Genomic DNA, 23,171 nt, shown 5'->3' with positions numbered 1-23,171 from the left:
CTTTTGCTATAAATATCCCATTCATTACTCCCTAGGTGCATGTCCAAAAAATAAAAGACTAAAAAGAAATACTTAAAATTGGCTAACTAACAACAAAAAACCTCCAACCCCTTATAGACAGCAGTTTAACCAAGTGGAAATATTGCTATTAAAAATTTATTATCTGAATCAGTGTACTTTTTTTATTCATACACTTTCTAAAACCATATCACTAAATTTCCTTAATATCCATTACACAGTGTTATTTACAATTGCCTCCAGTGAGTACTTTTCAGGCTACAGGTCATTAAAGAATAAACTATTTATCAGAAATATCCCAGATGTGCTGTTTGGGCTTTGTGATTAATTATATATAATCACATTATCCCTTCTGTTTCATAAATGCAGTAACTAAACAACTTTACACACATCATAAATTTTGAAATCTAAAACACAGCTGGCATTTCCTATTACTACATTCCATTATCACATGTTCTGGTCTCGAGACCCAACATTAATTTTCTTTTCAATATTCATGCTCGTATAAAACCTTGCTTCTCAAAAGCCTGAGTGCAAAAGACTCCTAAGAAAGCTACAATACAAATTTGCTTCTACATTAATTCTTTGCAACATAAAAACAACTGAAATTCTATTTTTTGCTGTAACTTTAAGTCACCTTAAACCCCTGGTTCTATTGTTAGAAACTGTATGACTGCATTTCTATTATATTGTTGCAAACAGAAGACAATTAAACAAATAGGCAGGGCAGAGAGCATGTATTATATATATATGTATGTGTTATGTACAGCAGCAGTCACATTCACATTGCTCCAAAAGAATGTCCCTTCCTAAGGGATGCTTGGGCATTTTAACAAACAAAATCCCCTCCACATCTGGCTTTCATGTACCAAGATGAGGGAGCCACCTGCAAGGAGGACCAGGAAAGGATGCCACCACCTCCAGCCAGAATAATTTCCAGGTGCTGAGGAAAAGAGCCAGCTTAAGGCAGGCTGAGAGCTACACCCAGCCCCAGAACCAGTGCTGAGCAGCCTCACACAAGACACAGCATCGGCTACCAGCAAACTCCCAGGAAAGCTGCCGGACATTCCTGCCAGGAAAAACAGCCTGGAAAGCTGTCCGGGTATCTGGGAGTGTCCAAGGGCTCAGCAGCTAGCAGAATTATGCTCTTCCCAGCTGCCAGAATGTCACCTTTCCCAAAACTGCAGTGTGTCACTATGGGAACATGTGCCATAGCTTTGAAAACTACAAAAGCGATCCACATTTCCAGGTGGAATTGTTGTATAAAAGGAGACAGGAAATGCCACCAAGTCCCACATGAAATACTCAAATGTGCTTCTGGATGCTCTCTACCAGTGCTGCAGACTTCGGTCACCACCTGGCTGCCCCCAGGCTTCTCTCGTTCTTTTACCACCTTGACTACGGGAACATTTTTCTTCCCCTGGGGTAATCAGCTTAACTACGTGACAGAGCCCGTTCCAAGAAATCTTTCTAGAGTGGTTTTTGCATGCTGAATGAAATCAGTGGACCAGCTCCCAGGAGGAGCCCTGCTCCAAGGAAAACTGTTAAAAATACATTATATGTATATGCAATCTTTATCAGCGCAGTCATTACCTTACTGTTATGCTATTTAAAGTGTGGCAAATTTACAGAGCTGTAAATGCTCTCAGATTTTTCTTTTTTCCCTCTAATTTATTGAAATAACAAAGCCTGAAGTAGCTCGGACCACGTGTCATTGCCCAGCATTACTGGAACTTGAGTTCCAACTTCTGGGGCTTTATATACACCGCATATGGAAACTAGTTCTGGCCCCAAGCATTTTACACAGTGATTTTATCCAGCTGTCTTTCCTAGGCATCAAAAAGGAAAGCCGAGACATTTCATTTCTTTGAGCAGAATGAACCCACGAAGGCACCGCACGGAACTCAGGAGAGCAGCTGCTTAGAGTGAGCTAGACAACAGAGGATGACACCGGAAAGAAATCCACTACAGAAAAGCACATCGGGCAGCTGATACTTCCAAACATCTTTTGCAAACGAGAAGCTACAGCATCCCTGACGGGGACGGGACGGAAGAAACCCTGCGGGCGGGAGGATGCGGCAGCTCTGGCAGGTCTGGGCGGGCACCGCGGGGCGGGACGGACGGCGGGGAGGGACAGGCGATGGGGAGGGACAGGCGATGGGGAGGGACAAGCGGCGGGGAGGGACAGGCGATGGGGAGGGACAAGCGGCGGGGAGGGACAGGCGATGGGGAGGGACAGGCGATGGGGCGGGATAAGTGATGGGGCGGGACCAGCGGCCGGATCGCTTCCGGAGCGCGACCTTCGCGGGCGGGTGAGGGGGAGCGGGGCCGCTGCTTCCCGGGGCTGCGGCACCGCGGGCAGGGCGGCAGCGGCGAGGAGCGCTCGGACAGCGCCCTGTGTTGCCGGGATGGCGGCGCCGACGATGGAGGAGAGGAAGGCGTGCTGGGGGGCCCGGGACGAGTTCTGGCAGTGCCTGGACAGGCACGGCGATGAGGCCGCCGAGTGCGAGAAGCTGCGCCGCGCGTTCGAGGCGCGCTGCCCGCAGCAGTGGGTGAGCACCGCGCGGGAGGCGGGATGCGGCTGCTGCTCGGGAATTCCGCTTCCTGCCCGCACAGCCTGGAGATTGCCCCCAGAACCTTGGGGTGCCTTGGCTTGCACACTCCTGGCTGGCTGGGAACTAAGAAAAGCAGCCTTAAGAGTATAGTACAAAGAGAAAGGACAGTACGGTCCCAAACGCTCAGATAAAGACACAGGGTTATTGTTTTCATTAAAAAAAAAAAAAAAAAAAAATATAAGACACTTGAAAGCTTGTAGAAGTACACAGGAATTCCTGTTTAAAGGCCAATATAGAAGGGAGCTGCCACACAGGCCGTGCAGTGCCTGGCATTTTAAGACTGGCTTCTGATCCCTTGCGCATAAAAATACCTTTTTTTCATGCAGCATAATTTCACAGGAAGGCACCTGCCTGCATGTAACCCATTGATGGTGTGTTGTCTAGTTTCCCGAGCTCAAGCTGTAATTATTTTTTAATAGGTACTGCCCTTTAGCCACCCTTTAGTGTTGTTAGAACAGTTCCTGTTGCAGGCAGTAGACTGAATTTACTTAAAAAGCCTGAGCACCTTCACAGCTGCTGCACTGACACTGAACAGTGCAGTTCTGCTGTTTGTTACCTCCAGGGATGGTGGTCTCATCTGCAGTGCTTTGTACCATGCACATCTGTGGTTCCAGACACTGACCTCAGAGGTTACACAGGCTGTGATACCATAGAAAAGCTGATGACTTACCTTTGCAGCAGTTTTTGTTCTGAGGAGTGAAAAGCATGTAAGATCTTCATGAAGTAACCAGGGTGGTGAACTTAAAAAAACCTGAAGTTCACTTTAAAAATGGTAAATAACCCCCAAGAACTAAACACACCACTCTTTAGTCTTAAACAGAAGAAACTTAACTAGTGCATTAAAATCCACCTTAAGTTCAGTGATCAAAGAATGTTTACACAAAGCCCCTTCCTCTTGCTAGTTTCTTCCAATGAACATTATTTCTCTTTTTAAACAGGTTAAACACTTTGACAAAAGAAGAGACTTTTTAAAATATAAAAAGAAGCTTGAAACAGAAGGGTATCATCCACCAGAAGCTGCTGGAAAGTCTTAGGAACTCTGCTCTCAAAATAAATCAAGTGAGAGTAACTACAGAAGGAAGAAGCCAGAGAAAGCAACAGAAGCTGCTTGAGTGCAAGAGCTGGTAATGTAGCAGTCGCCCTGAAATGCAGACTGCTCTTCTTGTTGCCAGGTCTCACGTGGCTGCTAAAAAAAGGGTCATTGACAGAGTTCTGATGAGTTTTTATGTCAAAGAAATACGGTGCAGGGCTGTTCACAAAATTAAGGGTTGGAATGTATAATCAGTAAAATTGTTTCACAGGAATAAATGATTATTTAAAAGTGCAATGTACATATCCTAAAGAGAAAATGAAATTGTTTTTCAGTAAGTGAACCAGCTTTTTCCTAAAATAAAAAAGTCCATTCCAACTTGCCTTTCTTGTCAAAAGCAATGGGTTGTAAAATATAATTTGTATTTGTCATTTACCAAGTATTTTGAAGTATTTTAAAATACTGTTTGAGTCAGATATTAATTTATACAACTGTGATCATAAGAAGACCTAAAGCATCCTGTGCATATGATATTTAATTTTCTATTTTGAGTATGCAAAATTTTATAACCAATAGGAATTTTTTACATTGGTGACAGGTTTTCAGTCAGTATCTCTGCTAGAAGTATGTCCAGTTATTTATCACTATTCTCACATTATGGCCTTTTGCAGTCAGATTACTTTAGTGATGCAGTTTTTTTTACAGCAGGATTAATAAATGTGACTGCAGAAGGCATTTAAACAAGGAGCAGCATTGAATGTTATTATGTAAGTGAAGTTGCCTTCCAAAAATCATATAATCTAGTATATCTAGGTGCTAGAATCATTTAATACTATGGCTTAAAGGCACAACTTCAATTTCAAGCACAGTCACCACAACCAAAGTAACTGCAGTAAAAATCCTGTGTTTTGAGTTTGAGATTGTTCACAGTACTGTGCTGACATTCAGCAGAAAAAACACACAGGCCACATGCAATATAAATAGTATTTATTTCCAATGCAACAATTAAAGGAGGTAAAGTATTAAGGCATTTAAAAACCACTCTGAACACTACAGAGAACAGAACATGCAAAGTTAAGAACCCTGGTTCACCCTGAGTTTGCTTCTCCTCTATGCAGAATTTCCCGCTGTAGCACCGTAGGAAGCATCCAGCTGCACAGTAAGGCACAGGGCTGGGCAGTCACTGCTGCTGCTTTTGCTTGATCACTTGTTGTCTTGTGTACTCCCAGATCAGCAGAGCGCCGCTCACATGGACATTGAGGGACCGAATAATGCCCTGCTGAGGAATTTCCACACACACATCCAGATGGTGAATCAGGTTGGCTGGGATTCCTTCATGTTCATTTCTAGCAAAAAGAAGAAACAGCAACTTGTATCTGAGAGAGGGCACGTGTGTTCCAGAGAGCAAAAGATACAAATGTCAAAACAGCATCCAGACATCTTTAGACAAATGGCACATCTGCCTACGGGGTAACTGATCACAAAAAATTAATTTTTAAAACAGCAATATATTACAAAGAAAACTTGGAGAGAGCTGACTTAAGTTTTGATGTATTGCAAGAAGTAGATTTACAAAACTGTGCAGGGAGTGTGTGCTCTTACCCCAGCAATAATAGTGATTTCTCTGGGAAGCAATATTCTGTAAGATCAAAACTTTTAGCTGTCTGCTCCACACCAATAATAGTGTAGCCTTCTGTTTTTTTCTGCTGCAAATAATCAACAAGCTGAGATGGTTTCACCTGTGCATTAAAAGTAGAGAAAAATATAAAAATAGTTAAGTATTACATTTTGTAATCTTTTGAAGTTATTGTGAAAAAAAATTACTTGGACACTTTTTAAGATTAATGATTTTTATCCCCAAAGACTCTGTCCATATACATAGATTAACATTTTAAAGGTTCTTCAGCAGTAGCACAGTTAGGTAATGCCACAAAATACCCTCACCATACAATGAAGAAAGATGTAACAATGATGGATCACATAATCAATTTATCACAACAATAAGAAATTACAAGTATATTCTAAATTCTTTTTTATAAGGTTGATCCAAAACAGACAAGATTAAGTCTCAGATATAACAGCAAGAGCTTCCATTAAACAAAAAGATGATTTTTTTTCAAGATAAATGTACGACTGTGAACTATGCATCTGACAAATTAAAGATGCTGAGTACACTTTTTAGCTATTAAAATGCTTCCATTCACCTCAACAAGGGGGAGCCACTGCTCTGCAGAAACACTCAGATGCTGAAACTGCTTATCCTGTATATAATGAAGACTGCCAACAACTAGTGCAGATGCCCCAAATATTTCACTTGTACGACATAAACCTACAAAAACAAGAAATATAGTGATTTTTGTGCAGAAAGTAAACACCAAGTTAGAACAATAAGTGAAAATTACAAAAAATGCAAAGAGAAATGGCTACTTTAGTTATCTATTTTTAATTAGCATCAGGTCTTCCAAGCCACACCTTGTTCCACATAAATTACAGGGAAAAAAATGTTTTGTAACTTACCAGAAAGATAAAAATTAGAAAAGCACTATGTCTGATAATGTGCTTTTACAATACTAATTACACAAAGTAAGGGATTAAGTGTCCAAGGCTTAGCAAGGATGGATGGTTTGACACATACACACACAAGTGTAAGCTTTAAACCCAGTACCTATTAAATGAAAGAGGATGACACATAACAGCATTACAATGCAGACAGCACCAGCCTGTGGGCTTTTCATTACTCACTGCAGTTATTGAAACTGCTAACACAATGGCAATGAAGTGTTTGCAGGGTTTATTATGTCACAGCTGACAAATTGTGAAGGCAATCTTAATCAGGAAGTGGGACTGCTGTAAAACAGACATGAGTCTTGTAGGTTTACAAGATTTGGTGGGAAAAAAAAGAAAAAGCAAATAATTTCCTTAAACTGCATACACAGTTGAAAAACACAACTGCAGCAAATACAGAATCAGCAAGAAACTGAGTATGGTTTGCAGCAAAATTCTACTTAGTTAATGCATGCTATTTGTAAGTACTTTTTTTCCCTTAAAATATAACTGTAGAAGATCCCTCTCTCTGAAGTGGGTAGGATTTTCTTTGGCTGTCATTTTCTTTCAGGATAATGACCTATTTTTCTGAGCAGTACTTAAATAATTTTTTCATTATCAACATAAAATTAAATTAACTTATATTATCTAAGTGTGCTCCAAGGCCTAAAATAAAAGTTTGAAAATGTGCAATCAATCTTACCTCCTAAATTGGTAGGTTTATCAATAAGTGAAGCCACCACAATCAATCTGCTGTTTGATTTGCCAAGTTTAGCAGCACGATCCTCAAATGCTGTTTCCAAGTCCAAGCTAGGAGTACTGTTCTTCCAGGGTATAATCTTTTTCTGAACATCAGTCCACTCTGTCTGGCTGTCTGCTTCAGTGGAATGTGAACCTGTAACAACAAACTGTATGTTCATATGGATATGCAAGTGGGAGTGACACTAGTGCTTCAATAAAGAAGATAATCCAAATGGTAATACTGGAGATATCATTCATCATCTACTATTATTTTATGGTTCATGTTCTGCTCACATGGATGCAGCTGAAAAGCAGAGATCAGACTGAATACAGATGGACACAGCTACTCCATACAAATAATTTCAATGAATGCAGATTGGCTATATTTTACCCATGTCTTGCTGAGACCAGTCACTTGGTTTCAGATCCCTAAGCTCTGCTCGGGAGTGGCACCACTGAAATGCTGCTGGCAAAGGAATGTCAGTGAATCTGTCAAACTTGGAGAGGGAGATCCATTCATCTTCAGCGAGTTCCGAAAGGCGGGGAAGTGTGTAAAATATCGTCTGCAATGCAACACAGTGTTACCAGCAGAGAGTCACTGCAGCAAAACACATCATTCATCCCTGGTGGTTTAATGGAACATGTCTATTATCTAGCCCCCTATGTTTTTAATACTTGGTTTTTCTTGGTATTTAATACAGCTTACCAATACGTCTCTCAATATGCATAACTTTACTTAGAGTGCTATCCAAAACTTCCATAAATCTAGTCTTATTCTAACTAATCTCCTGAGGATCTGCACTGATTACTGTTCTGAAATTCTAGAATACCAAAGAATTAACACTATGCTTCTCAGCACAAGGGTCTAGAGAAAATCTTGTGTGTGTAACACTAAAGAGTTTTCAAATACTCTCAACGACTTTATAGTAAAGGATGTGGATTTATTTAATGTCAAAAGAAAAACAGTTGAAAGCATTAAAATCTAATGGTAAAATTGAGTTCAGCACAACCAACAAATCCAGCTAAGCATGATCTACCAAGGAGGAAAGAACAGACATCCCAAGGGAAAGACTGAGCAAGTCAAAGAGTTTAGAATACAGACTTTTTGCTTATCTCAATGCACTCTTCAAGACAAAGGTGAAGATGAACCCTGAGAACATTTAAATGCTTCACAAATACTAGTCTTGCTTTGCTGAATTTTTTCCTCCTGTGCAGGACTTCTACTTTCCACTATTTAGCATATTTGTGTTCATAAAACAATCTCACAGAACATAAGTTAAAAGAAGAAAATATTTCTTCTGTCAAAGGTGGCACTGTTTCTGCAAAAACATATACCCCATTCATATCCACACTTATCTTGTATTTTGAGATTAGTTCTTCTGTCTCTTCTATTTCTCTGCACCCTTATTTTTGCCTCCCATTTTTAATGATGAAAAGTTTATTCAGCTGTCAGTTATTTGAGCCATATTAAAAAACGTGGCTGGAAAAGGTGCTCTGGGAGTGATATATCTCTATCCCATTCACATCAAACAATTCAGTTAAGCAACCTCAAGTAACTTCTGGGAACAGATGTCGTAAAAATCCTAAAAAAAAAACCCTCAACTAAGTAGATGGATGCTCTTCAGCTACTAGAACAAACCTTTCCAGTTACAAATCCAAAACCTGATTAATTCCCACAGATAGGCACATTCATCACACATACCCCTTCCTAAATGACCTTTAACACAGTACCAACCAGAAAAAATAAGATGCAATCTTGGTCTTATTTCCATCACAATCTGGGCAAAGTAATTTTTGGGGAGTTTAAATGAGTAATAGTTGATAATTTTACCCCACATTAGCAGATAACAAAAAAGATAAAAATGCAGTTGTAAAACTATGTTGTGGTGTTGGACTTGCCTCTAGACTGTAATCCTCAACTGGATGAAATGTTGCAAAGAAGAAGTGATCTTGGATTCGCTGCCAGTTCCTTCTGGCATTCCTGCAAGTGCAGAAAGTAATGTAAGACACATTAAAAAAGCAACACACTGGATATTTTTAAAAATTCAATTATCAGATTGGCATAAGGCAACCTAATTTATTTACTATATATTGTATAGGAAAGAAAATACTTCAACAATAAAGTAAGGGTCTATTTTTAAAAAATGAACAGCATTCAAAAAATAAGCTTTATTTATGTTTCAATAAAGGTCCATAACACATCTCCAAATTCTATTATCAAAAGGAGTGAGTTTGGCAAGAATTATCCCATGAAAACTGCATGGTTCAGTGACAGCTTTTAGCTGTTAAAAAAAAAAAGTCAAGACTCTTCTGTTGCTGCTTTTTTTCTACATTATGTCTCCCCATACCATCTTCTTTTTAAACAGAGATAAAAATCCCCCATAAAACCCCATAAAAATTATCAAGTGCCATTTTAGAAAATTTAATGTGCTGCAAATGGCTCAGAAGTAACAATGTTAAGCTATAAAGAATGTTACTAACCCTGTGCCATGCATGTTTTCCACTTGCTGGAGGCTAGATTCAATAACTGGTGTCAGAGCTTCAAATTCTTCCACATGCAGCATCCTGCACATACCCCAGATTTTTTTAAGGGCAATTAATGCATAAAGTCGGACACTGAAATTATGGCTGAAACACCACTGCAGAACAACTATGAGGGCTTTCTTCAAAGCTGGCTTCTGAAGAAACAAAGGCAAAGAAGTTTCTTTTTTGTTAAGTTTTGATGCACCATTCAGAAGTTATAGGCCAAAACCCACAGCATCACTTGTTCTTTGAGAATGACTTCATTTGCTTTAAAAACATCATTATTCTGCCTCCAAGGAAACCTCTACTCACTTCTGATTAAAAGAGCAGTGAGAAAAAGAAATCCAGGTGCATCCACATGTTTACTTAAAAACCAGAGTAGCTATTCTAGAAAATTTCACAGATAATCAGGCTCTATGTATCCAGAACACCTGCTAAATTAGCTAATTTTCCTAAGCCAAATATTTTACAGAGGTGACAGGAAGAGTTAGTGTTCTGCATAACAAAGGATACCTTAGTAGGAAGTAGGTATTAAAGAGATATTGAAATGATTTTGGCAGTCTATTTTCAATTCAGAACTCTGCATATGCACTGGAAGTGAATAAAGAATGAGTACACTTAGAGAAATGTACCTTCTCTGAGGTATTTTCAAGAATGATGTCAAAGTGGGCCAACACTGACAAAAACGTGCAGATGCTTTTTTTCAGCTTTTCTTCATCCTGAAGTAAAAAAGAATGTAACAACAGATATGCATATATAAATGTTTTTGTACTTCATGCATTTTCACACCATGTTTTGCACATGCAATATTAACACTATTCAAAATCCATGTGTGTCCACAGCCAAATTTATGAAAACACAAGATCAATATTATTAGGATTTCACTCTTCCTAACATGTTATTTGCTTTTTAATAACACATCAATCAGAATGAAGTATATAGTGGTGTAGGTGAGCTAAAATTCAAACCCAAGTTCCCCAGGAATGCAAAAGGTCAGCACCATTCTTCCTGGGGCTCCCAATACCCAGAGCTCAATCTGCAGCTCACACTGCAGTTGCACACCTGCACTAAACATATTCCTCAACACCAGGAGAGCCTCTGAAAATGCAATCTGTATTCTTTTATCATAAATCTACGTGTTTTCTGCTTGCTTGCTCTGATGGTTTGAACGGGCCCACTGTGATTTAGTACATTTGTTATCAGCATGAAATCACTTTGATCCAACAGATAATCATCTACAAAATGACAACAATTCCAACAGCCTGAGCTTTGGGAAGGAACTCTGAAATAGTCAGCTCTCCTCAGTCAACCCTTTCATGACTTTTGGGTATCATCACTCAAACCCTGCTTCAGTTTTAAAATCTCATTACACAACCCCACCATGAGAGAAGTCCATATTAAAAGCTGCAAATTGAATCTGTATTATGCAAGTCATATTCTCACTGACAAAGAGGATGTGACAAAAAAGAGAAAGATGGGCTGTGGAAACTCCAAGTAACTCCAGACCTTCAGACTCAGGACCTAGGGCATCCACATGGTCCTGATGGTTCTTATATTGCACTGCTCTGACCCACTATGCCAGCTCTACTCTGCCCAGAATAAAACATTATAAAAGGAAATATCTCAACACGAGCAATTGACTTTTATTTGGCCTTTTTTAGGTCGTAAATTTCTAAGTGTTTCAGATTATTGCTGAGACTCACTTCCAAGTTAAACTACTCAACAGCCCACTGCTTTTAAAGGAAAACTGGAATACACAGAGAATAAGGTATGGGATGACAGACTCTACCCTCTCTGTCCACATTAGTTTTCAAGTGAATGTCAAAGGTCTTACTTACATAGCAAAAGCAATCCCAGAATTTATCAAGGAATTGGGGATATTTATGTAGACACAAGATAACAATCCATTCTATGAAGTATTTCACAGATGCCTGATTATTACTGAATCCAGCCTGAAAAACTCTGTCAAGAGTTCCACACAAAAACTTCTGAGAAAACAAAGTAAGGCAATACATTAGTATATGGATGGAGTTATTTCCATGAAGAAAAAAAAAATTAAATAGAAGAACATTCTCAGCTTTATCATAATATTAGAATTATCAAATTAAAACATTTTAAAAACATTAGTATATTAGTATTAGTATAATTTCTTTATTATATTCTTATTATATTCTTTATTAATTAGTATTAGTATAATTTCTTTATTATACTTTTCAAACATTTCTTTTGAAGCAGCATTTGATGAAAATAACATTTGTCAATTTCTTGACTGTTCATAAATGAAAAGTCATAAATGAAAAGTTTTCAATCAGGTAGTCAGTACAAATTTTAGCTAGCTTTAACAGGAACAATCTGGACTCCTAAAATTCACAAATCTAAGAATCAGATTCCACTGTCCTCTAGAAATGCATGACAAACCCATGACTTCAGAATGAATGAAACTACACAAAACTTCCACAACACAGAACTTCCCCACCAGCTACAGGCTGCATGCCTTTCCTACCCTCTGGAATTTGACATACACAGCTTACATGACACCAAATCAGGTCTTGAATGTAGGTACTTATTTATTTATTTAGAAGTTAATAGTGAAGAGCAATACCTGGTTAAGCTTGGGGAGAAGCACCAAGAGTGTCTGCCATACCCGGGTTTTAATCCTATGCTGCAAAGAGTTTGCATAATAGCGTGTCCTGGATCTGGATACCAGCTCATCCTAAAACAAAATTAAAAGGTTTATTGTCTATGCTTCCCTTGAATTTGAATACATGTAAACACACTTTTCTGTACTAAGAAAGCAGCATCTACTACACAGCTGGCATCAGCATTGAGCATAACTTTGGAAAATATATTTACTTAATTTATTAAGAATTAAATAAGCTTATAATTAAATAATAAAGCAAGCAAATATCTTCTAAAACTTACTTTTCCCTGCTTGGTCAATCTCACAACACAAATATTAATAATTTTTCTGCAGTACTTAATTGAGATGAATGAGGGACCCACCCATTCCTAGTTCTCCAGAAAAAAGCAGGATTCAACACTACCAGAATGTATGAGTGATGTTCTAACAGCAGCTGCAATAATTTACCACTGCCTTTAGACTCCTGCCAATGCATAACCAGCCATGATATAAATAAAAATTGGACCCCAACCTTCTCTATTATTTCTATCTATAAAGGTATTCTAAGGAGACAATAGCTCTCTCAATTTAAGAGGTAGTCTGAAATTGTTAAAGCTGCTTAAGAATGCAGCCTAAAGGAAGATTCTTAATGGAACAATGGTTACAATTTGGATAATGCTCCAGGAAGCCAAAATATCCACTTAAAAGAGAAATAAACCCAAAAGGCAGTTTTTACTATTTTGATAGAATTAACTTTTACCTCATAATGAAGAAAAGCACATTGCTCAGCTACACAACCATAAATGCATCCTGTCAGCTGTAAATATCTTGCATTTTACTAACTGTACTCACACTACATTTATATACCAAAAGAAATTAATTTTACCTTATCAAGTAGTTTGATGAAAACGTCTTCCATAAACATCTTATGTGAGATATTTGATCCATCCAACAAGCACAGAAATTTAACAGCACAAATGCGAATGTAGTGATCATCTCGATTTGTACTGCAAAATATTAATAAAAGTAAAAATCAAACTCTACTTGTTTAGACATAAAGATAATTCCTGAATTATAAAATGTTAGACCCTGAGTCTAACATCTAGGTGTTTAAATTTTTTTTCTATAGAAAAAGCTGTATCAGAAAGTTTTTGAAATTTTGTAAATTATAATCTTTAAACAACTAATTTATTCTTATAGTTTGGTCAAATATCTAGTCCCAAACAACATTTTATTCCTATCAGTTAACTACAGACATCTAGAATAATTAATGTCAAGAGTAAAATTAATGACATTATAGGTTGTGACACCTGCAGACCATGACAAGAAAAGATATGATTACCAAAAAGCTCTTGGGAGAAAATACAGGAGTAGTGAACTTTTGCAGAAGAATTTTTTTAAAGCTCAGGGTTTTTTTGTTGTTTGCTTTTTTTTTTATATATATAAACTAATAACACTTCTGAAAACATGGTGACATAACTTTTTTTCTCTGACTTTCTTCCACTGAGTAAAAATGGGAGTGAAACTATACAAAAATTCAACAATCCAGTAGCTAACAACCCTGTATCAAAGGCTGGAGGCAGAGCCTTTGGGCAGTACACACACAAAAAGGCCTTGCAACCAATGTTAAAAAGCCAAGCTCAAAATGTGGCTGCATTAAAACCTGAGTTTAACTGTCTTACTTAAAATGACAAGGTATATCTTAGCTCAGCATCCTAAAAAGTATGACTTTGTTGAGGTGAGACAATGAGGAAGTAGTTATTTCAGTCACAGTCAGATTAACAAGTGGAATATATTTCCCTGAAATTCTATTTTTCTACAGTTTGGATTTGAATTATGAATACAGTGTAATGTGCAACCCCTTTACCAGTATTTTTAAAGGTTGTGAATATATTCCTTGTGTGTCCCTTCCAATTAATGACATTGTATGACTGGATGACAAGCAGCTGACTTCAAAATCAGCATCTTTCCTCTCAGAGCATCAACCAAGACAAAGGCACAGTTCACACCAAATACTGTGGGATGTATCCTCAAAAGCATTACCTTTCTGTAACAACATTTGCTGCACATTTTTCTCCAAGATTTTCTATGAAGGCATGCACATCCTGAATGTGTCTTAAGAAAGAAGACAAAGCAACAACATTAGCAGAATAACACACAAAACCTGTTTTCAGTTTTTCAATAGTTATCTCAAAATCTAAAAGAAAAAAAAAAAACACATAAAATTGTAAAATAGAAATCACAAAGTTGTTTTTTATACCTTTGATCTCTCCTAAATACAGTTCCAAAGACACAAGCTTCAGTGATAAGTTCACTGTAACTTCCAGCATTTAAGAAAACATTTCTCAAGGCACTTCTCTCATCAACAGTGGGAAATATCCAAGACTGACAACAATGACTAAGGACTACATTGAAGACTCCAGTCTTTGTAGTAGACAGATCTATGAGCTTGAAAATTATCTGAAAATAAGAAATAAAAAATTAACAATCTAATTTTCAGAAATGCCACGTCTATTAGAATACAATTGCAGTGATACCTATTTTAATAGGTCTCATGATCTTTTGCATCCTATCTCTGCTCAGGTTAATGTTGTCTATTTATAATTCCCTGATAATAAGAGCAGGTGAATATGGGCAACAATTGGCCCAGTATAGCCTTATGCTAACAAAAAAAAAACCCCAGAACTGATCTTTGCTTAAACAGATATAACACCAGATGCTTTAAAAAAAATCTCCTGAGAAGTGGAATAAATGAGCCAGGGCTTACTTCCTAAGCCCAAACCTAGTGTTTTAATCAATCCTTACCAATTTAGAAAAAACAAATAAAAAAAAATCAAACATTAAGCAAAATTTATTATGTAAGTAGCCGTATCACTAGCTCTGTTCTTTAAGGAGGATTACACTCATGTCAAAGTCCATATTTAAGATAAAGTGCAAAAGTGTCTTTGTACATTTTTTATTGTTTTTAAGGAGGGTGTATTTACTTTCTTTGAAACTGCCATCTAAACTTTCTCCAAAAAGAAGAAAATAAAACAAAACAAGAAAAATGGCCGCAAAATATTTCTTTCCCTTCCTTAGATTAAGTGCAAGAGTAAATCTCACAAAGTAAATTTTTTTCCAAGAAATTGCAAGCATTTGAGAGAGGGCAGGGAGATGCAGAATGAACAGGTAAGGTTTTCTAAGAATCCCTTTTCAGACATGAGTCAGAGCTGTCCATGAAAATGGTTTTTCAGAAGGTGTAACAGCTCCTAATAGACAAAGCTGCTTCTTTTCCCTGCATTGAAATTTTAGTTTTGATAATGTGACAATTCTTTGACAGTAATGCTGGTTTTATAGAGAAAGTTGTTCTGAATTGCTTAAGCATTAAAGCACCAAGATGCTCATGAAGAACTTAAAAGTGAAATACTGCAATGCAGTCTGAAGAAACACTTGCTGGAAAGAAAGTTCTTCTACACTAAAAGCATGTGGGGTTTTTACCAAGAATTCAAACCTATTCTTTAGTGCAAAGACAGGCATTGTAGCTTTCCTAGTAATTCCAAAACTGAGCTATTACTTCACCTGTAGGAAAGCTTCCCAGCATTTACTATGCATTTCTCAAACCTGAAATTCTTTTCAACTGTTTCACTAATACATAAAAAGTTCAGCAAGCAAAGAAATTTAAGATATTTAAGTTCTAGCAGAATTAACATATGAATAATCCCAAAGAAAAGAGCGCAGCAGAAGAAATCAAGCTAAAGAACACAACGCTCTGAGTACCTTCTGTGGAAGCACTCCTAGATATTACCATAGTGATATTCCCTTTTTTGACTCAAAATACCCCTTTGTTCCACCCCTTCCAACTATTAAAAAGACAGAGTGCACTGTGGTAGACAAAATTAAAATTGTGCTTCTGTGACAAATCAACATCAGGAAGATCCATATTTTCTTCTCTTTAGCTAGAACTACACAGCCATTGCACTGCAGGTCAATGGCACCAGGGACTGCCAAGGACTGGAATAAGAATATACATAAGTAGGCACTTGCTTGGATTTTATCTTCATTTTCTTATGAAGGGGCAGAAGGTGGCTCGACCAGATGCCCTTTGTTGAGTATAGGAGACCTTCATTAGCTCCTGCTGTCATGGAATGTCCCACTGCAGACAATGGGATAGCTGTCACACGGACTCAACACTCTCAACATTGGCAAAATACACCTCACATAATGCTTGAAATACTGATGCTGAAGTTAAGGCAGTAATTCTAAGAATTTAAACAAGTTTTAAGATCAAGACAAATAAAATATTAACTATAGCTCATTAGTTATTACAACACTGAGCATACAATTAGCTGTTACAGATATTCATTAAAAGCCAACCAACTTCCACAACAGAAGAGATAATTTACCATCTTTACATACATATCTTACTTTGGCTTGGGTCCACAGGGAGACTACAAATGCAGAGTGTTTAAAATAGAGAACAGTAACAATCATTTGAAGCATGTTTTTTAAAAAATAAAAATAAAATAAACGAGACTACATTTCAAGGCAATTAAGGCTAATATGGATATATCACAGCTGTTTTAAATAGCTTCTTAGTGTCCATTTTATTAAAAATAACTTTCATGTGTCTGGGCAGAAAATAAATTTGAGACATTTGCTATTACTTACAGTTATGAGTGACACCAGGACAAGACTACTTACTTCAAAGCAAAACTGCAACCCCTCCTAGTGTGATTTTTGTGCTAAGGGCAAAGCAGCACATGTGGCAGTAAATCCAAGCAGACAAATATACTGGTAAATAATTCACAATGTATTACTGCCCTAGTTAAAGTCTTGTACTCACTGTGGACTGTTCTGCATAAATATTTAATTAATGCTTAGAGGGGAAAAAAAAGAAAAAAATCCCCAGGAAAGATTATGTAGAAAGAAATAGCTAACAACTTTGCAATGTACAAAGCCAATAGGAACCAACACCCCAATACTGAACACAGTTTTTGGACAAAAAAAGAACACTATGACATATGCAAGAACTCCTGGAGCTCTGGCAGCTGCACAAATCTTACAAAAGAAGAATAAAGATTGCATTTTTCTTATCTGGAAAAAGGTCTACCATGCAGTATTAAACTGAACTCTAAGGTGACTGTGTGATTTTTGTTTTCTACACCTGGACCATCAGAGGAAATGAAGCCTTTAAAGCAGTAGTAAAAATGCTTTATTCAATAACATCTACAATTTTTGAACTGTTTTAACTTTACCTCTTTTATTTTGGTAAATGCTTGACCTTTTGCACTTGCAGCAACAGCTAGAACCTCAGTATCAAAGATGAACTGAACAAAAGCCTTTAGATTGGCCCAAAATATTAGCTGTGTGTTGCTCAAAGAGGATGTAATTTTCCAAGCCAAATCAAAAGCTTCTATGCAGAGAGTCTCTGATGAGTCAAGGAGCTGCAAATAAAGAAATAAAAAAGTGTTACATTTAACAAAAAAAACCACACAAAAATCTACTAATATTGTGCAGGTTTATCTTTTACCTTGGGAACAAGGACTTTCATGCAGTCAAATACAGGTGAGACTTGGTCTGAAGGCAGAATAGACAGAGCTTCTAATGCAGACTGCAGAACTTCTTTTGACCTTTCAACTGTAGACAGTGACTTTACTGAAGTTTCTTCACACCCTTGAGCCAAAGTTGGAAATGAATTTAAAACAAAATGAAGGCAAATCCACTGGTCACGAACATAGCGTGCAACGACCTTCCCCCATCCTTGAGATGCTGTTTCTTCACATAAGCTGTGAAAAAAATATACTTTTCTTAAATAAATATTGTGTTAAGTTTATCCTGCACATTCCTACTCCACCAGGAAGTGCTTAACAGAACAAACCCACTGTACTACATCAAGGTGCTAAGATTTATACAGTCCAAGGCGTGAGTGGACAAGTACATGGAAAATAAATCTAAAAATGAAGTGGTATTTAAAAGAGAAAAATCAATTTTGGGCTTAGTCAGTCTCATTAGTCAAACACCTGGGAGAGTATTCAGGAACATTACCAAGTTCTGGCTGTGTTTTTTTGTTACCCAAGTATTTGGGGTTTGGCTCTTTGGCTTCCTCCACATCTCCGTTCCCAACAGTAATAATTTACATTTAAACTTACTGGTGTACATGTCATGGCTTTCTGCATGGTAAATATATTTAATCTGGCCTAAGTGTAAGCAGTGTTCATAGCTAGCTCTTGCTTCACAGAACCAAAGGACAAAAAATCCTCTGATCAATTATGGCTGCTTTAATGTTCTACAACATGGATGTTAGGACAAAAGAGAAACTGAGTGAGCAGTTTGTGTACAGAATTCTTCCTTTTAATCTTGGCAAGAAGTTGTCAAGGAACAGGAAAAGCCAACATCTTAACCACTGCTTCACATTAATCAAATTCATTCTAAAGAATTACTGAAGATTTAGCAGATGTACCTGTTTTTTTCTTCAATATAAGATGGTTTCTTTAATACTTCATTGAATTGAGAAAAGGAAATGAATTTCTTCAGAGCATCCACAGAAGGCAGAGGTTCCAGGTGCACTTCCAGCTTCCCACCCATTATCTCACATACAGCTGCAAGTGAAGCCATGCCAGCTACTTTCGTAATTTGCTCCTTAACCTTGGGCTCCTAAGTAAAACCAAACCATACATGAACAAACACACATGATACAACTAACATACTAATACTTTTAATAATCCTCCTCTTTGCACCACCACAGACATCATAAGGTAGCAACTCTGCATCTTTCTCCTTCTATATTTTCTTCCTCTGAGCCCAGTGCAGCTTGGCTTGGGCTGGGTCACTGCTATCACTCACAAGTCACAAGCACTGACAGAAGCATAAATCTTCCAAATTACAGTCACTCAGGCATTAAGTGCAGGCAGTGTGGCTGTGATGGAACACTCCTGTCTTGCCAGGTGACAGCTGATACACATAGCTGGAGAGCAATTAGAAAAAAAAGATGTGGGTCCAGTTAACCAGAAACCCAACCAACACCACAGCTGAAATTTGGAATATTACACAGCAGCTGCTCTAAGCACCCAAAAGATCACAATCATGCCATGGTTATTTTTTGTGATAAACACATATTCAAAAAGACATTAAATTAAAAGTCTCATTAATAAGAAAACAGCCAATAAACATATAATGCCTATATAGTAAGAAAACTTTGATTTTATTTAAGTATCTCCAGGGCAGATTTCTGTCTAGAGCACAGAAATTACTTTTCTCATCTGTAATTACTCAGCATTTTCTTCTTTCTTCTGAAACTGAAGAGGAACTGTAGGTGCAGCTGAAGAAACCACCATGAAAATACAATTCCCCTGAACTCAAAATAAGTTGGTAAAGGCACCCAGTGAACACTAAGTTTGAACCAGAAAATGTTTACTTTGAACCTACTGGATAAACCACATAATTCACACAAACAAAGGAAAAAAATAAAATTAAGTATTGTTCTTTGTTCCCTTAAAACACAAACTTAGCTAATCAAATACTTACAATCTTTTAAGGTGTTATTAACTGTTCTTCAACAAAACAGTAATACAAAATACTAAGACTAAAGTTTATACTGCCCAATAAATCTTAATTTAAATCTCCTTTTTTCCATGTAAGTTATTAATTTTTTTTTACCTTTTTAAAATTTATCTGTGTCAGATCTAGTAGTCTAACACATAGAACTATGGCATAATCAACATAACTATGTGAAAACGCCAAAGTAATGCTGGGTTATGGGTTTCTTTTCCTCTGTATGTTCCAGGTTTGAAGTCAATAAACACAAAAGACATTTTCACTTAATAGTTAATCTTACTTGATCAGTAAGATTAGTTTCATATTTGAGGAAAAAAATCTTTGAGTACATAGTTCATGATTACAGTAAGAATTTTACTTTAGCTATACAGACTTCTAAATAAAGAAATATAAAACACCAAAGCACTAAAAATCTTAGCTACAAACATTACATACACATTCATATCACACTTCCAAATAAAGATATGTGTTAGGGAATATATATGCACATACATATTCACACAAACTATTATTTAATTCCACATTATATATAATCATATTATGTATTATAAATACCAAAATATAAATAAAATAATATATATTAACATGTTTATGTCTACATATTTATTAATGCTAATCAAAATATTATATTAGCATATACTTTAGTTTATATTTTAAACTACTTATTTGCTGGTTTTATATGAATATTTATTGTTGTAAATAATGTTAAATTACCTTTTCAGAATTTCTCTCCTGAAGATTACGAATAGACGCATTTATCAGGGACGAAAGGAAATTCTTGATAGATGGCATTTTCTTCCAGTTGACTTTCAAGCACAAATTCACTATCTCTGGAATTAAAGCCAAGTACAGATCACAACGATCCAGGTCAGCAACCTAGAAGTGAGGAAACACCCATAATTCCAATCAGCAAGAGGAGGAAAACTGCACTGAAAATCAGAAAGAAAACTACTGGCAGCAATGACAGCAGAAGGAGAACTACAGCAGTCATTGCAACTGGACAACTTTTAATTTTGGGGTTTGTTTGGGGGAGGCTTTTAACCTCTAAATCTTAAAAACTGACTTTCAGATGCCATTCTCCTGATACAACTCTAACTTTTGCTCTGCTTAAAAAGTCTCAGGTTTCTTTGGGATAGAAACTTAAACACTGGGCACAGCAATGAGCAAACAGTGTAAGACAGTCAAATAAGATGATAACCAGGCTGAGTACTAGAAGTCTCCAAACACCTAACAACTTCTGTCCACAGCTATACTGTAGGTATCATGCACTATATGATTTCTTTAGATTTAAGAAGAAACAAGAAATGCAGGTGACAGACACTAAACACTACTTGTGAAGATACTCTTGTTTCCTTCTTACTGTGCCCATTCAAAAAAGTTAACAGAAGTTTTTCTACGCAAATTGACTTTCTAGGTGTTCAAAGATTTTGTATGAACTTTAGGAACTGGTAAATCAAATTAACAAGCAAAAGCCACACCAAAGTGTGTCTCTCAATCATCACTTACAGTGCTTAACTCGTTGGCAGTCAGTCGTCGGAGAACAAATTCAAGAATACTCTCCACAGGTGTCACGAGAGATTTCCAGATAAAGAGCAGTACTTCATCTGTGGGGAGGGAAATAAAAGTATATATACAGAAATATAACTCCCTTAAGAATTTTATTTTATCATGCAGATATAATTATATTACAAAGTTATATAGTAATAGTACTCAAATACCTAAAAATAACTTAAAACAGCTCTGTACTCTTTCAGTGTAAGCCATAAGGCTGAAAGAATCCATCCAGATTGTAATATTTCCTAATATTCACAATGTCTTAGTGAACCAAAAACCCACACAAGACCAGAAGACCACAGTTCAATTTTCCAGCTTTTAATACACACTTTTGTCATACTCCTAACCCTCTGCACAAACAACTTATTAATGAACTTAGTCTTTAATAAAAACCAAAAGCTTTCATATCCAGCAATTAACTTTATGTGAGAAAAATATACATTTCTATTCCTAATTTATAGACTTAAAAACTGGTTTTGGGGGTTTGCTGGTTGTTGGTCTGGTTTTGTGATGTTTAGGAATAATTCATCTTTGAAAATAGCATAATCTTACAAGATTTTAGCCCAGTAGCTTCCAGACTTAACATTGTAAATGAAAATACAAAATTATGACACAAAATGTGGTACTGTCTACAAGAAAAGGCTAGGCTACCAAGTATTCCACATGTACATAGCATTTCACAAACAAAGACACAAGTTTATATACAAGGAAGGTAGGTCACTCTGGTAAAACATATTTAACCACAAACACATTTCAGTCCTTGTTTCAAGGGTAAAGGATAGCTGAAAGCCAGGAAATAACACCTCAGGATGAAAATGGAGTAAAATACTCTGCATGGCCACCTTGTTTTAAAAATTCCAGTCATTAGTTTCAGTATTTAGGAGAATTACCCAGAGGCATCAGCTGCTGTTTTTTTCTGGAGCTAACCCTGAGTAACACTTCATTTAGCAAAACTATTATGAAATGGAAGACCTTCAAAAAAATCAAAATATAAAGGGAAATATTTCCAGAAGTTCCAAATCCATACTGTGCTCACTTTCAATATTCCCTACTAAAATGGCTCATTGGACTACATTTCTAATGGTTAAACTGCTTAGAACCAACAGCTTAATTATGTCAGATTATCATCATGTTTCATCATAAATCTCAAATCACTAAGACATCTTCTGCAATTTACATTCATAAAAATCTTCAGATAAGCATGTTGGACATAAAATCCAATTCATTACCATGGCTCTGTAACACTAGCAAAAGAAAATAATTACCAAAAAGCTTACTGTTTAAAATAATGAAATCTAACAACAGTTTAGACAGGAAGAACTGCAGAAGAATGCTGATGATTTCAGCATGCATTTCAGGCATGTCTATCCCCATTAAAATATTCTTAAATAAAACACTTCTCACTTGTTATTATTTTTGTTTTACAAGGTTAAAATACTTAATTACTCCCTACCATTTTATTGTTTTCCATTTGACAAACAGAACTTTGCACCTCCCATTTAATCAACACAAAAACATAACTTCAGTATTACACAGCATTAATCTTCCCACCCCTCACCTCTGTCGATTCACAGCTGCAGAAAAAAAAATATTTATTACTTGGTTCTCCTGTGCAGAAGGAAGAAGCACAAAATTTTACTGCAGAAAAGAATTTTAACATAAAACTGCAATGCAATTCAGAAAGCCTCTCAAAAGGCTGACCATGGGCTGTACTGGAGCACCTCTAGGGACCTTCAAAGGGATGGGGACACTGCAGTGCTCAGCCTTGCCATACCTTTGGAACTCTGTTAGCAGAGCTCAGTGTGCCATGTCAGGTGTCAAAATTCCCAAAGCAGGAGCAGTCCATTGCAGGCACATTAGCAAGCACAAAGAAATAAGGTACACAAGGAAATTATAAATAATCAAAACTTAAAAACCAGTATGTGCTTGCATGTGTTTTGTAGGGTTCTGTTACAGGCTTTTTCTATCCTTGTGCTGTAGGTTGAATGCACAG

The 23,171-nt window shown here is 36.8% G+C and overlaps 2 protein-coding genes across 2 annotated transcripts in view; one reads left to right on the top strand and one right to left on the bottom strand.

Moving 5' to 3' along the window:
* Nucleotides 1-2,305: 2,305 nt before the first annotated feature.
* COA6 (cytochrome c oxidase assembly factor 6) lies at nucleotides 2,306-4,046 on the top strand. Its single transcript, XM_079298488.1, has 2 exons — nucleotides 2,306-2,570; nucleotides 3,572-4,046. Exons 1-2 carry the CDS (start codon nucleotides 2,427-2,429, stop codon nucleotides 3,665-3,667), a joined length of 240 nt encoding a protein of 79 aa, XP_079154614.1. The 5' UTR covers nucleotides 2,306-2,426; the 3' UTR covers nucleotides 3,668-4,046.
* Nucleotides 4,047-4,634: 588 nt separating this feature from the next.
* TARBP1 (tRNA guanosine 2 -O-methyltransferase TARBP1) overlaps nucleotides 4,635-23,171 on the bottom strand; it is a 30,618-nt gene continuing 12,081 nt past the window's right edge. The window contains 18 exon segments of the mRNA XM_079298468.1: nucleotides 4,635-5,009; nucleotides 5,266-5,402; nucleotides 5,868-5,992; nucleotides 6,911-7,102; nucleotides 7,340-7,511; nucleotides 8,848-8,929; nucleotides 9,430-9,626; nucleotides 10,104-10,190; nucleotides 11,310-11,459; nucleotides 12,074-12,184; nucleotides 12,978-13,098; nucleotides 14,135-14,206; nucleotides 14,352-14,551; nucleotides 17,326-17,514; nucleotides 17,601-17,856; nucleotides 18,531-18,724; nucleotides 20,339-20,500; nucleotides 21,131-21,228. Of these exon segments, the coding sequence (XP_079154594.1) occupies nucleotides 4,844-5,009; nucleotides 5,266-5,402; nucleotides 5,868-5,992; nucleotides 6,911-7,102; nucleotides 7,340-7,511; nucleotides 8,848-8,929; nucleotides 9,430-9,626; nucleotides 10,104-10,190; nucleotides 11,310-11,459; nucleotides 12,074-12,184; nucleotides 12,978-13,098; nucleotides 14,135-14,206; nucleotides 14,352-14,551; nucleotides 17,326-17,514; nucleotides 17,601-17,856; nucleotides 18,531-18,724; nucleotides 20,339-20,500; nucleotides 21,131-21,228 (2,711 nt within the window). The 3' untranslated portion in view covers nucleotides 4,635-4,843.

Source organism: Erithacus rubecula (genome assembly GCF_903797595.1).
Source record: "Erithacus rubecula genome assembly, chromosome: 2".
NCBI lineage: Eukaryota > Metazoa > Chordata > Aves > Passeriformes > Muscicapidae > Erithacus > Erithacus rubecula.
This window is presented reverse-complemented; position numbering and strand designations above follow the sequence as displayed.